This window comes from Camarhynchus parvulus, chromosome 26, assembly GCF_901933205.1.
Source record: "Camarhynchus parvulus chromosome 26, STF_HiC, whole genome shotgun sequence".
NCBI classification, from domain to species: Eukaryota; Metazoa; Chordata; class Aves; order Passeriformes; family Thraupidae; genus Camarhynchus; species Camarhynchus parvulus.
Window position 1 is genome coordinate 5,784,029 of NC_044596.1, and position 14,938 is coordinate 5,798,966.

Sequence of the window (14,938 nt, forward strand, 5' to 3'; positions counted from 1 at the left end):
AGATCAATGAGCACAGAGGGCTCATGCTGTGAGACCCAGCCTTGGTTTTTCCATCACCTGCACTATGGGATGTGTGGGCCTACACCTGGCAGGGAAAAATGCCTTTTCTCCTGGTTTTTACCTCAAGACTCCCCTGGTTTTGGCACCTCAGAACACTCGCTCGAGCTAAAAACCAACATTATTTTGGGAGCTATAAACAAGAGGAGGAGATGGGTTTGTCAGGAGACTTTTTGCTGGTAAAACACTCTGTGAAATGAACGATAATGAAAGATCAGCACTCGAGAGATTTTGCCACTGCTGCCTTTTATGGAAGTCTATTATTACAATTATTGTGGATTTAGTGTTCCAGGCGTGCACCTGGCACCTTGCAGGCTCATTTTCTCAGGCTGCAGCATCTTCAGGGACCCTCTGGAATGTGCTGAGCCCTTCTATTATGCAAATCAGGAATTCCCAGGTGTGCACATCTCTGCACTCTGCGCTAAGATTGCCCTTCCCCATTTGTGACCCATTAGCTCAGAGCTCAGGATCCTGCACTTGGGGAGGAACAGGGGGAGGATCAGATAAATCAGGTTTATCTGTGGTGCTGCTCAGGGGCAAGGGGCTCAAAGATCCTCTCCTGCATCACCCATCCCCTCTGAGCCCCTGGACCTTTCCCAAATCCCACATTCCCAAAGGCTGCTCCTGTTCTTGGCATTTCCTTTTCCCTCCTCCCACCTTTCCCACTCTGTTTGCTGTTCTCACAGCTGGAAAAGCCTTTGCAATCCAAACCAGCAACCAGGGACGTTTTTCTGTTTGGATTTACATTCGTTTTGGGTGGTTCTTTGGGGGGAGCTGCTGCTTTTTCCCCACCTACACCCCAGTGTGTGTCCCTCCCATCCCTTCCCATCCCGTTTCTCACCATATCTGCTGATGGATGTGCGGGAGATGCTGGCAGAGGCAGGGATGTTGTAGGAGGAGGTTTGCTTGGGCACCAGAGCCACCACGGAGCGGTCTGACACCTGGGGAGGCAAACAGGACCAGTCAGGGGGATTCCCTGCCCACCCTGTGATCCCAGGCTGCTGATCCAGCAAATCCTGGCAGGGGCAGCCCAGGACACGCTCCCTGAGCCCTGAGCTGGGCCAGGATACAGCAGGAGGCTGAAGGAAATGAGGGATAAATCAAAAGATGTGGTGAAGATGCTTTTGGTCGTTCTGATTTAAGGGTATGCCTTACCCAATAAAAATGAGAATCTCAAGAATTGTTGTGATCCAATTAAAGTAACAATGCAGAGGGAATAAAAGGGCTGTAATAACGTTATGGGCCATAAAACATTCCTATTAAACCATTTTTTATTTTAGCAATTTTTACGAACTTTAAAAGTTTGATTTACAGCGGAGCAAGTCATAAAGCCATCTTTCAGGGTATTTAATTGTTATCCCTTTACTGCTCCAGAGAAGGAATTAAACACTGGGAAGTCAAACTATAAATGAACATTAGCACTAACAAGGTTTTGTTACAGCAGATTTTAGTAGCCATGTTTAATTTTATCCTCCCTATAAATCTGGTAGTCACTGGAAGTTTTCTAACTTATTCCCCTTAATTAAGGAGCTGCAGGTTTCCAGGGAATGGGCCTGAGGAGCTTTTAATTTTGAACTTGTGACCTGTGGAGCAGCACAGTGAGCGAGCACAGAGTCACCACGTCTTGCCAGGGCCCAGCAGATACTTTTTAGAGGCTCAGCACAAAAGAAATGCCTCTTCCTGCTGCAGGAATTGCTTTTTGGGGCTAAACCCTGCATTATCTGCCAGGAGTCTGGTGATGGACTCAGCACTGACCCCATGAATGGAGGTTTTTGCTCCCCCAGCAGCTCCAGGGCTCTGTACCCTCTCTGCAGCACCAAGGTGAGCTGCACACAATGACCTGTGCTGCCTCCAAGGCTTTGGGCTCCATCCAGATGAAAGGTTTCATGGAAATCTGAGTTCTTGTTACTGCTGGTGATAGTGGAAATAATAGTTACTTGTGTTTCACGGCACAAAAGTGAGATTTTTCTAAGCAAAACACTCCAAACACCTCCATAATTTCCTTTGCTGCTCCTGCCTCACTTCATCCAATTTATTAAGTCAGTGGAAGGAGTGGTCAGTGCTGATATTATTTTCTTAGGCTGTTATTAGCTGCCACTTCAGCTGCATCTCACCAGGGAGAAACCCGAGCCCGGGGCGCTCCTGTGCCGGATCCATTTCCACCAGAACTGGGAGAGAGGCACTAAAAATTCCACACACACACACACAGAAAGAGCCCTCTCAGTCAGTAAATTTGGGGTGGAATGGCTGCTGTCAGCTCAGCCCCAGCAGCTGCAGAGCAGCCTCAGGTGCAGCACGCGTTCGTTCGCTCCCGCAGCACCCCTGGGACGCGCTCCGGGCTGCCTGGCTGCTCTACAACTTTATCAATATTCTGATTATTCTACAAGCTGGAAACACGGGGCACAAAGCACCTTAAAGACAGGGAAAAGGAAACCTGGGGAGGGGGAGGAGGGAGCCCAGGGCATGGAGCTGTGTCTGCGTGGGGCAGCAAGGGCGCAATGACGATTCCAGCTCCACATCCGCACCGCCTTTGCCTCCTAAGCCTCATTTTCCACCCAAACCTCCCCTTTCTCCTCCTAATTTTTCATTTAAAGCAGCTTCCTGGTCTCCTGGCCTCTCCAGACTCGCAGGGGCTGACAGGTATTCATGCTCTGCTGCCTCTGAGTTAACCCTGCGTGAGCCACTGTAAATCATCCCATATGAAATTCAGGGTTTCATTTTTCCTGAGTGAAACCACACGGGGTAGGACTCTCCCATGGAGTTTAATAGCCATGAAACCAAAAGGATACGACACAAATGTAATGCAATTCCCTGCCATGTGTAACAGCTCTGGAGAATTTAACAAAGAATTACACTTATTTAAGCTACACATCTATTTTTATAAATGAAGAAATAAGCAGGAGGTGCACAGTTCTCTCTATAATTTCATAAAGTGGTTCAAAACTATTAGAAAGGTGAACATTTCTCTTTAATTCCAATTTGGGTTTTGAATGTGAAGGCTTCCCATGAAAAATGCATTTGATCAGTTATTGTATTTTTGTGATTCTAATGCAGGAAACAAAAGCAACAAAATCCAGCATCCAGGTGTGGAGCAGGGAAACCCCTGGGATTAAATAACCACCCTGGGGGCTCAGTGAGGAGGAGGAGGAGGGTGCTTTGGAGCCCTGGAGCTGCAGGGAATGGATCCCGGGACTCAGGAGCAGGAATTGAGCACCTGGAGGGTCCTGCAGCCTCCCAGGTGCAGCACCTGTCCAAGGGACACACCTGGAACCTGGGCTGAGCATCCCCCAGCTCCATCTGCAAACCCAGGGATCTCCCTGCCTTCAGAGCCGGATAAAGACAAACCAGCTCTGAATAAAACATGGGCTTTGCAAAGCAGCTTTCACTTCTTTCCTAGAAATCCAGAAATCGTCTTTACTACTCCTCTGGAAATCCACATTTATTTTGATGGTTTGAACCACACCTGGCTCATGTGTCACACTCCTGTTAAACAGTGAGAGCACGTGGAACTCCAGTGATTTTACACCCTCCTAAAGCTGGGCCTTTACCCAGGTATCTGCTTTACTGTGCAGTCCTGGAACATCTGTATTTTTGATACCTCATAAAAACTTCTACTCCAACAGAAAAAAAAACCCCAAACTGGTAAGAATAAAATAAAATTTTAAATATATATATATATATATATATATATATATATATATATATGTATATATATATATATGTTAGTTTTTGGCAAAAGGCTCGCCTTGACAGGATTTCTGCTGCAGTGAAAAGAATTTGGCTTCTCTTTAATGCCTGAGACAGCTCAGTTGGGCTGAGCAGAGCTGGGGCTCGTGTCCCTACCTGGCTGGATGTCTGGCTGCCAACTCCTCCTTTCTTCCAGAGCAAACCTGACATTCAAACGGCAGCAAGGGCTGCAGCATCCAGAGTGCTGCGAGGATTTTGTTTATTTTAAGGGGAAGCTTTTGGCTCAGGTTTTCCCACAGGCTCTGGAACAAAAGTGCTCCCTCCCCCAGCATCCAGCACACATCAGACAAGCACAGCTTTCACTTGTGACTTCCTCACGATGACTTTTAAAGATCAAGGCATAATAAAGTCTCGCTGCTTCCCTGCATGTTGGTTAATCCCTTGCAACTGTCAGGTAAAACAGATTTTTAGGAACAATGGAATTAATCTGCGCAACTCCTCTGACATTTCATGGTAATCTGTGTTTAAATCCTGGGGGCTGCTTGGAAAAGTTGACCCTGGAGGTGCTTTTTAACATGCACTGTGCATATTGATGGCACTCTCCTGCCTGGCTCCCTGATTGCAGGGCTCCTGTCAATACTGGCTCCCATTCAAGTCCCCCAGCGTGAGTCAGGCTGATGGACTGGAGATGCTGGATAAACAGGGAGAGATGCCAGATTAAACACTAAACACTTCTGGGGAGGTGGTGATGGACAGGAGTAGGTTACAGTCCCAATTAATGCACTTACCCTGTGCTGCAGACAGGCTGGGAGGGAAAGCCTTTGATTCCCTGCAGCCAAACCTTCCTCAGCCCCCTCCTTGCCTCTCTTCCCATCTTTTGCTTTGATTCCCTCTAACCAAACCTACCCCAGCTCCCTCTTTTCCCATCTTTCACACTGCGAGGAGCCCTTTCCAACAGACTTTGCCCTCTCCAGAAGATAAAGATGACAAGAATTTCTTAGGCCTTCTCACCCACCCTGTCTGAGCATTTCACTGCCTGGTTCCACTTCCCTATGACTTCATTCCTCCCCTGCTGCATTCCAGGCTGTCCCAGACCCCAGACAAAGTCCTGAGCCCCCCGTGCTGCCCTCCCCAGGCCCCTCATCCCCAGCAGTGCCAGCTCAGCCCCTGCACAGCTCCCTCTGCCTCTCTCCCACGGCTGGCAGGTTTAATTTAGCCAATTTTCAACTCTGCTGCTTCCCTTGAGCTCCGTGTCAAGGTTGCTTTCCCCCCTAATGCTGAAGCACATGGAACCCTTCTGGTTTATCACACAGACGTGCCCTCCCTGTCTGCCTGGGCACACAGGCACTGGGAATGAGGTCCCTGCTGCTCTTTTCCCTGCTGGCAGCTTGCTGGGAGCTGTCAGGGGGGCTGCTCCCTCACCTGGTAGTGCACCAGGGTGTTCAGGCGCTTCCAGTCGCCCTCGATCTTGGTGGTGATGTCCTCATCCTGCAGCACCACGCGGGCAATCCGGCCCTGCCGCCACTCTGGGCATGGGGAAAGCCACGGTCAGAGGGTGCCAGCCCCACCAGGGATCACCCCCAGCCCCTCTGATCACCCCCCCGCTGATCACCGCCCCCTCTGATCACCCTAGGGATCACCCCCAGCCCCTCTGATCACCCCAAGGGTCACCCCCAGCCCCTCTGATCACCCCCAGCCCCTCTGATCACCCCCCACCCCAGCCCCTCTGATCACCCCCACCCTCTGATCCCCCCAGCCCCTCTGATCACCCTAGGGATCACCCCCAGCCCCTCTGATCACCCAGCCCTCGATCACCCACCCAGCCCCTCTGATCACGCCCCCTGGGATCACCCAACCCCAGCCCCTCTGATCACCCCCAGCCCCTCTGATCACCCCCAAGGGTCACCCCCCTGCCTCCCTCCCTCCCTCTGGGCAGGGCAGCTCCTACCCAAGTCCATGTCCACAGCTCTGGGTCTCTGGGAGTAGGGGACGTTTTTGTACACAGCATCCAGGATCTTCTCCTTGACCTGGGTGATGGTGTCGCAGTTCAGCACCTTCACAGGGATCTCTGGGCTGTTCTCGTTGTCTGGGTTCACACAGTTCAGGATCTGCAAGAGGAGAACCACATCATGCTCTGAAGGAGAGGTGTCACAGCGGCCTCTTCCCTTAAATCACCCCGCTGCAGCCCTAAATGCATCCCTGCGCTATTGCATCTATAATATTCATACAATTATTGCTGAGAGAGGAGCCCTGGATGTCCATTTTCACTGGCTGCAGGAGGGCAGTGCCCAGAGCACAGGGAGGTAAAACATTCCTCTCCCACCTGAGAGGAATAGTGGATTTGTCTTTACAAACATGCTGGTAGATAAAATCAGCACTGGGAGATAAAAGAAACAATGGGAAGGATTGCACTGATTGATGGATGGAAAAAGATATTTGCTTTTACAAATAAACTGTAGGTTTGCTGATAAATGAAATGGGACATTGAAAGATGAGATAAACAATGGGGAAGAAAAACCCCTAAATTCCATAAGAATTAAAAGTTAAAAGGGAGGGTTGTACATTAGAGGGGAATCTCTGGTATCAGGCATTCTGGGAAGTCTGAACCTCTCAAGTACCTCAGAAATGGGGAAAGAGAGAAGGGAAGTGTGGCCGGGAAATTGGGATTGAAAGGAGGCTGTGTCCTCCAAAAATGTGAGAGATCCCAGGGGAATGCCCCATGGCCTCTGCCTTTATTGGAATAAAGCCAAAAAGGACTCCTCTGTCTCCTTTTTGGACATAAACCTCTGGTGTTTGTGGATGAATTTTCCTAACACAGCTGCGAACTGGGGCCACACTTGGCTGGGCCACGGGTCCTCACTGCCCAGCAACACCCACAGCTCGGGCAGGGCCCTGATCCCTGCTCCAGGGCCCTGATCCCTGCTCCAGGGCCAGCCCAGGGTGTGTCACTCACCAGGGTCTTGTACTCGATCTGCTGCCGGATGAGCTTGTCCTCGCTCAGGGAGTACCGCGCCTCCCCCGTGATGGCATCGATGGGGCCCTTCTCCATCTGCTGCTTGATGGCACAGTAGAGCATGAACAGGGGCTCCCCAGCACATTCCTGCACCACAGGAGGACACAGGGCTCACCAGGGGGAAGGTGCCTCTCCTCCTGTGCCCCAGCCCCCTTTGGATTGCCCCCAGCACAGTTTCAGCCCCACTGGCTCAGTCCAGAGCACATGTGCGGCCCAGCAGCTCCTGGAGAGCTCAGCCAAAGCCCTGAGCTCCACTGCTCCATGGCTGTGTTGTCTTTGGCAGGGGAAATCCCTCCTGAACCTACATGGCTGTACAAAAATGGAACTTGAGATCTCCATCTCACCGTTCACTCCCCTGGAGCAAATTCAGTGGGGCTTCCAAAGCCACAAATGAAGTTAAAACTATGGAAGCTGAGGCATGAAGATGTGAGAATTTCCCTCAAGTACCAAAGAGGTGTAAAAACCGCCTCTAATGGGAATTACTGTGGGAGACCTGAGGCTGGGGAAGGCTTTGAGCATGGAGCAAATTTCCACCTTTCCCTCCTTGCTGCTCCATCTCTTGGAGCCTGATGGAAAAGTTTCACCCGGGGGTGGCTGGAGGGTGAGACAGCAGAGCAGGGGCCCTGCTCCACCTCCCCTTACCTTGAGGAACCTGTGGAGCAGGAAGGCAAACCAGTTGGTCAGCATCTTCTCGGCCACAGACTCGGTCCTGAGGGAGGCAGGAGGGCAAACATCACTCACAGAGCGCCCAAAGCTGCACCCAGGGCAGCAACAGCGCTGTCCCTGTCCCTGCAGCCCTGCCAGCCCATCCCAGCCTGCTGGGGCTGGTGACAGCCAGCCTGGTGACACTCGGCTCCCCGCACGTGGCGCAAATTACAGCCTGGCTCGGTAATCACTGGGATTTACAGCAGCTCCCGCAATCAGGGACAGCCGAGTGACAATGGCAGGGAAATTGCAGCTTTCTCCCCAGTCCCACCCAGTGTCCTCTCCCCGCATTGTGCCCGGGATTATCTCTAATTTAAATACAATGGCTCCTAATGGCAGCTTTCAACGCTGCCTCTGCAGGGCCCCGAGGTTTTGCTTAAAGCTCCACAGCCCCTTTTCCTGCGACGGGATGGGATGGGATCAGTGGGGTGGGATGGGATGGGATAATGGGATGGGACAATGGGATGGGACAATGGGATGGGATGGCTCTGGTGGTCGTGGGGTGTCTCAAATTGGAGCCCCAGCCCCGTGCAGGGAAAAGCTGCTGTGACCATGTCCCTGGCTATCTGTGACCATGTCCCTGGCCATCTGTGACCATGACCCTGGCCACCTGTGACCATGACCCTGGCCAGATGTGACCATGGCTTGGCCTGGCTCAGCCTTCCCCTCGCGGACACCAGGATCTGGTCCAAATTCCAGCAAGCAAAGAGGGATGAATGCAATTCCCTTCCCTCTGGGGACTGATCCTTCTGCCCTCACCATGAACCAGGTCACCTCCTCCCTGACCTGGAGAGGGTCACATCTCACTCCAGCCCCTTTTCCCCCGTTCTTCCCCTTAAATGAGGGACTGTCTCTTGCTCTGACTCCCCACAGCATTCCAAGTGCTTGGAATTACAAGCACACACCAAAGCACAGGGCTTGATAATTCCAAAGCCAGGCAGATCAAAAATAAACAGGAGCCAGAGATTTCAACAAACAAAAACTGACACCAGTAGGCCAACAGACTTGGGGTAACATCATCCATCATCTCCTAGGATGGCAACATCTGTCAGGAATTCGTGAAAATGTCTGCAGATCCCCGAAGAATTTAAGGCTGAATTGATTAACTGCCTAAAAATTCATCCTACAAATTGACACTCACATCATTCTCCTGTTTGAAATATTTCAGGCACCCAATTAAAGAGAAGAAGCACCAGCACCCTTCCAAACAGCCCTAGAAAATGGAGAGGCAGTGACACAAGCCACAGACGAGGTGAAAAACTCAGAAAATAACACATTCAGGGCTTTGGGGGGAATATTAATTTAATAAACTACTTTGTTAATAGAATATTAAATGAAGAACTAGCTAGTCTCCCAATTAGCCCTCCCTGTGAAGCTGCTGTGTCCTGTCCCTGTGGGCTGCTCATGACACCAGCTCTGCAAAGAGCATTGAAATGTGGAGGGACAGAGAAGGTGGGGAATTTTGAATGGGACAATGGGATGGGATGGGATGGGATGGGATGGGATGGGATGGGATGGGATGGGATGGGATGGGATGGGATGGGATGGGATGGATGGATGGGATGGGATGGATGGATGGGATGACCATGTGCAGTGCCTCAGTCCTGGGGACAGCCAGCAGTGGGTTCAATGCTGGGTTCATCCTCACTGCCCTGTGTTGGTGGAGAGGGGCAGCTCTCACCCTTCCCAGTGCTGGGAATGGCTGCATGGAGCATCCCTGCCCTCCTCCGCCTTGCAAATGGGAAACTGCCTCACAGCCCAGGGCCTGGCCCTTCTCCTACACACAGAGCGCTCTGCTGAGTCCCCAAATCTTCTGAGCCCCCAAATCTTCTGAGCCCCCAGTCTGCTGCCAGGTTTTGAGCTGCCCCTACCAGCACTGCTCTGTGCCATCGCCAGCCTCTGGATGCTGTTAAAAATCTGCTCCAAAAATAAAAAATAAACTGCTGGAGATTGCCAGGACAGAAGAGAATCCCTAGACTTGGAGCAAACCCTCCTCATGCTGACCACAGAAGGACCCAGAGATGATTTTCCAAAGGAGCCTGACAAGAGCGCCCAGCCTTGGCTGCCCCGGCAAGAAAACAAACCTAAACAAAACGAGCTGGGAGAACCTAAAAAATAAATATGTGTTTTATTAATTCTCCCTGCTCTATGTAGGTCTCCAAACTGCTGTTGCCAGCAAGCAGAGCAGCTGTTTGATTTAACGTCAACTTTCTTGCTGTCTCCCGCGAGGGGCAGTCGTGGAAGAAAGAGAGAGGGGAAAGCCAGGAAGAAAGAGGGAAAGAACTGAGTGTCAGTTATCAACTGCTGCCACCAGAGAGCTCGAAACATTCTGAAAAATAGTGTTTCACTTCATGGCTGATCACTCCTCATTAAGTCAGAGCAAGGAGCTCCAGGCTGGGCTGGGCACAGGGTTGGGAGAGGTCTCCAGGCCAAGGTTCAACAAAACCTGGAGCATCAGGACAAGGAATAAAGCTTTTAAACTAAAAGGGAGTAGATTCAGACTAGATATGAAGCAGGGATTTTTATAAGGGTGGTGCAACACTGGCTGAAATTGCCCAGATTGGTGGAAGATGCCCAATCCCTGGGAAGATCCAGGTTCCCTGTACAATGGGTAAGTCCTGGTGCAGGACAGACAGACCAAAGCACAGACAGACCAAAGCACAGACAGCCCCCGGCCCTGACTCATTGCTGGCTGTGCAGGGAGGAGGGGGCACAGCTCTTATCACCATCCCTGTGTTTTTTGGAGCGCCAGGAAAAGTCATTATTGATGGCTGAGGCAGAAGACGCCTTCCAGTGACTCGTCAAACCACGGGGGAAATTAAGGCGGCTTCCTTTGCCAAGATGAGTTATTGCCTCCGCAAACACAGCCAGATTTAAAGCAATTTCCTGTCAAGTATATTCATTGTGGCTGCAGGGACCCCTGAAATTTTCCTGGAGCTGTGAAATCCTCCCCTCTCTCCAGTGTGATGCCAGCAGAGCCCCAGCACAGCCCAGGGGCAGCACTGGCCAAGGCCAGGCTCTGCGGGAGCACCAAGGATGGGGAGAACAAGGGGAGCCTTTTCCTTGTGCCCACTGTTTTGCCCCACATTCATGCACATTTTTTCCCTATTTTCTTGCTGGCTCTTCCCAGTTTTGCCTTGGGTGAGTTGCTCAATCCATCCTGAGCTCCTGGCCCAGCTGTGGCACACAAATGCTGCTCCCCAGAGGATGTGGTTTGAGATGCTGTCCAGCCACCTGTGAACTCCCAGAGCAGGGCTAAGCCCCCATCCTGGAGAGAGGTGAGGAAATGGATGGAGAGCAGCAATTCCCTTCCAACACCCTGTAGAGCCCTCAGATCACAGAATCCTCAAATTATTCAGGTCGGAAAAGACCTCCGAGATCATCAAACCCAACCTATGTCCAATCCCCTCGTTGTCAACAAGACCAGCCCCTCCAGAGCCCTCAGATCATAGAATCCTGGAATTATTCAGGTAGGAAAAGAGCCCTGAGATCATGAAATCAAACCTATGTCCAATCCCCACCTTGCCCACAAGACCAGCCCCTCCAGAGACTGCACCACCTCCCTGGGCAACCCCTCCCAGCCCTTTCCATGACTGAACTCCCCCTGAAAGCCCCACCAGCCACCTGCAGGACCCCTCCCCTGCCCGTGCCCGGCCTCACCTGCGCAGGAGCAGCTTGGGGTGGTTCTTGTTCTCCAGGTTCTTCTCGATGAGGTCGGAGAGCAGCTGCTTGAGGACGTCAGTGGCGTACTCCAGCTTGCCCTGCAGCCCCGTCATGATCAGCGAGGCCACGTTGCCGCGGTCGCGCATGGAGAAGCTGCGCTGCAGCTCCAGCGTGCGGATGAAGGTCAGCAGGAACACCTTGTTGTTGATCAGCTGGGCAAAGAGCTTCAGGGCCTTCTCCACGCTCTGCTGCCCGTTCCCCTGCACCTGCAGGAGGAGATGGTGGCTGTCAGCTGTGGTGTGAGGGGACAAGGGACAGCGGGGCAGCACTGCCAGCACCGGGGCGATCTCAGGGGCAGGGAATGGTTTGGGTGGGAAGGGACAGTGAGGCCCTGTCCAGCCACCTGCGGGAAGGGACATTAAAAATCTACTCATCCCACCCCCTGCCATGGCCTAGATTAAAAATCTGCTCATCCCACCCACCCTGTCCCAGGATGCTCAACCAGGCCTTGGTCATTTCCAGGGATCCAGGGGCAGCCACAGCTTCTCTGTGCCAGGGCCTCCCCACCCTCACAGGGAACAATTTCTTCTCAAGATCCTATCTAACCCTGCCCTCTGCCAGTCTGAATCCATTCTCCCTCGTCCTGTCCCTGCAGTTCCTGATGGACAGTCCCAACTCCCGCTCTCTTGTCACCTCTTCAGACCCTGGAAGGTGCTGGGAGGTCTCCACACGACTTTCTCTTCTCCAGACTGAATATTTCCAACTCTCCCAACCTGTTCCAGCCTCCTGAGGAACTTCCTGGCCTCCTCTGGACTTGCTCCAGCAGTCCCATGGCCTTCTCACGCTGGGGGCATCGGGATAGTTTAACCCTGGCTGCACCCTCAGGATCTCAGCATCCCTGGATGTGGTTTCTGGTGCATTTTGAGCAAATCTCCCCCTCCACAGCTGCCCTGAGCCCTGGCTGGGAGCTGCACTCTGTCCATGCCATAAAGCAGCAGCCTGAAGCCTAACGGCCTCAGAAATGACACCCAGTTCTGCTTGTTCTGCACAAAAAGTGACACCCTTGTAAGTAAATTAAATACTAATTTAGACTATTGCTTTATTATGGGCCAAGTGTAAAAAATTAATTGAGGCTTTCAGCCAGTTGCGGATTCAAGTAATTCATTACAAGTGAAAATGATGAACTGCATGAAGCAACTCTTTACCAAACATCTTGGAGAGTTATGTATTGGTTTTACTAACGTTACATAATTAAGCAACTGTGTAATTGGCAACACATTTATCACTTCTGCAATTCTGTTTTTCATGAGTAAAAAAAAAAAGCATTCATATTTGTTTGCTGGAGTGTCAGCTTCTTTGGCAACTCCAACAGCAAACATAATGCATGGAGCTGGAGAACTCGGAGCAGGAATGGGCTGGGAGAGGCTGCTCCTGTTTTAGCAACACCACAGCAACTGCTGGGTGCTGGTGGCGAGGAAAGGAACCCAAACTGATGCTTTAATGGTGGGGAAAGCCTGCCTGGTTAAAGGAATCCAGCCCTAGGCAACCAGGACTCCTCCCTCCTACATCCATCCCTGGTCTGTGAGGAGGAAACAGGATTTCAGGGGCCAATCCCAGTCCCTGAAAAGCTGAGCTGAGCCTCTGCACATCCCACAGGGAGGATGGCAGCTCCATCCCAGGGTGGGCATCACAGCCCCATCCCAGGTGTGAGGTGATGTTTATGAACCCCATCCTATTTCTGGCCCCCTCCCAGGTGAGCAGAGCCCATCTGCCAGGTGCACTGACAGGCCCCTGTGCCTTCCCAATTCCTCCATATTCCCAGTGGAAGTTTTTTGTATATTTTTACACATCCTGGTGGGAAAACCAGGGAGATGGAAGCGCTCGCTCGGAGGCTGGAATGCCCGGGCATTCTCCTTGCCCTCCTGTGGACACGCGAGGGAACAGCAGCAGGATGCTCCGAGCAGGATGCTCCGGGCTCTCACCCATCCCCTGCCTCACCAGGTGACTCTGGAGCACTTTAAACACACCATAACTGCTCTGCCCTGCTCTGCCGCTGCCCTAGAGCGATATAAACCCTCATAAAATAAAAATAAACCAACACCAGGGAGGAGAAGCCGAAAGGAATCCGGTGATGTGGGAGGAGATAAAACTCCAGGCTGGGAGTTAAAATGAACCCTGCTGACCCCAGGGCATCCAATGACTGGTTCACAGGATGGGTTGCACCTTTTGTCAGGGGAATTTTTTAGATTGTAATAATTGTTTTTATCATCTTAGTCATGCTTCCCTGTCTAGTTAAGTGCATGCAGAAGCCCATAGGGGAGTAAGAAAGGAAAGGGGAGTCGTAGCATCCCATGAAGCTGGATCACACCTGTGTGGTGTGCAGCCCTCAAGGTGCTGCAGGGCTCCCTGCTGCCTTCCCCGAGGGCTCGGGGAGCCTGGGGAGCTGGGCCGGGGTGGGGGTTACCTCCAGCTCCCTCAGCACCGGGTGATCCTCGATGCCCGGGAACAGCACGCGCATGGCGTAGGTGCGGTAGTCCAGGTAGGGGATCCCCGAACGGTCCAGGTCGCTGGTCAGCTCGTTGATGTCCGTCTGCAGCTCTGCAAAGGCTGTTCAGGGCAGAGAACGGGGCAGGGCTCAGCTTCAGGGGGCTCTGGGCAGGGCTGCCTGGCTGCTCTCCCCAGCAGAAGGGGCAGCTCAGGGAGGGTTCAGGTCGGAAAGACCCCTGAGATAATCAAACCCAACCTATGTCCAATCCCCACGTGGCCAACAAGACCAGCCCCAAGACGCTCAGCACCCCCGGAGGCTCCGTCTCAGCAGCCCAGGGTGGGAGAGCAGGCTCTGCTCAGAGCGCAGACTGAGAACAAAGCTGTGGTTAATTTGTATGCAGTTCACACCTGTGCACACACACCTAAAACACCTTTAAAGGCTGCGCAGAGAAACAAGGATCTGTTTTCATAACTTGCTGCCTCCCCTATTTTCCTTTCTTCTTGTTTTCCTCCTCTATCAACAGTTGGCAAGATAATCAAATCTGATGCAGATCAAATGTGAGCTGCTGCAGGGGTCAGGAAGGGATTTATTTTTCCTCTCCTAACACCGTGTTGTACAGCTGGATGTGTCTCCTCCTGTTCCCTCTCCAAAGTGTGACACGCTGGCTCAGGGAAGCCTCTGTACCCCAGCTGGGCTGTGCCAAGCTGAATCTGTGCCTTCTCCTGAATACATCTCAATTTTTGCCCTGTGCTTTCAAGGCTACTCTTGAAATCAGCTGAACAAATCCAATGCAACTCTCTCTCTCCACTATGAAATGTGCAGTTATTTATTTTACTTTGATTGCTTAAGCCCCTTCCCTGGTGGGAGGAACAGGAAACAACAGCAGCACCCCCCAAAAAATCCACCTTCACCTGTGGGGTGAGGAGGTTCTGCTGCCTCCTTGCAAGGGACAGGACTCTTCAATGTGGAAACTCTCAAGCAGCAGCTCTGGATACTCCAAATAACACCCAAAATTTAGGCAGGGTGCCTAAGCAGGATCAAGCTCTAATCCCATTCTCTGCACATCAGAGCCATGTCTGCTGCTCACACACTGCAGGCTGCCACCCTCCCGTGGTGGGGCAGGCATGGGAACCTCCAAAAATCCCACAATAAAACCACAACCCCCCCCCCCAAAATCCCACAAAAAACCCCACAGAAAACCAACCAAAAAACCCACAAAAAAACTACAAAAAAATCAGAAAAAAACCTCACAAAAACCCCACCAAAAACCCACAAAAAACCCCACCAAAAAACCACCAAGAAAACCCCACAAAAAACCCCACCAA

The 14,938-nt window shown here is 51.8% G+C and overlaps 1 protein-coding gene across 1 annotated transcript in view; it reads right to left on the reverse strand.

Annotated features, from left to right (window-relative positions):
- PLXNA2 (plexin A2) overlaps window positions 1–14,938 on the reverse strand; it is a 134,062-nt gene that overhangs the window by 12,714 nt on the left and 106,410 nt on the right. The window contains exons 22-28 of the mRNA XM_030965561.1: window positions 13,590–13,732; window positions 11,123–11,391; window positions 7,400–7,466; window positions 6,698–6,844; window positions 5,693–5,852; window positions 5,167–5,270; window positions 899–998 (exon numbers count right to left, since the gene is read on the reverse strand). Of these exons, the coding sequence (XP_030821421.1) occupies window positions 899–998; window positions 5,167–5,270; window positions 5,693–5,852; window positions 6,698–6,844; window positions 7,400–7,466; window positions 11,123–11,391; window positions 13,590–13,732 (990 nt within the window). The remainder of the gene's footprint in view (window positions 1–898; window positions 999–5,166; window positions 5,271–5,692; window positions 5,853–6,697; window positions 6,845–7,399; window positions 7,467–11,122; window positions 11,392–13,589; window positions 13,733–14,938) is intronic.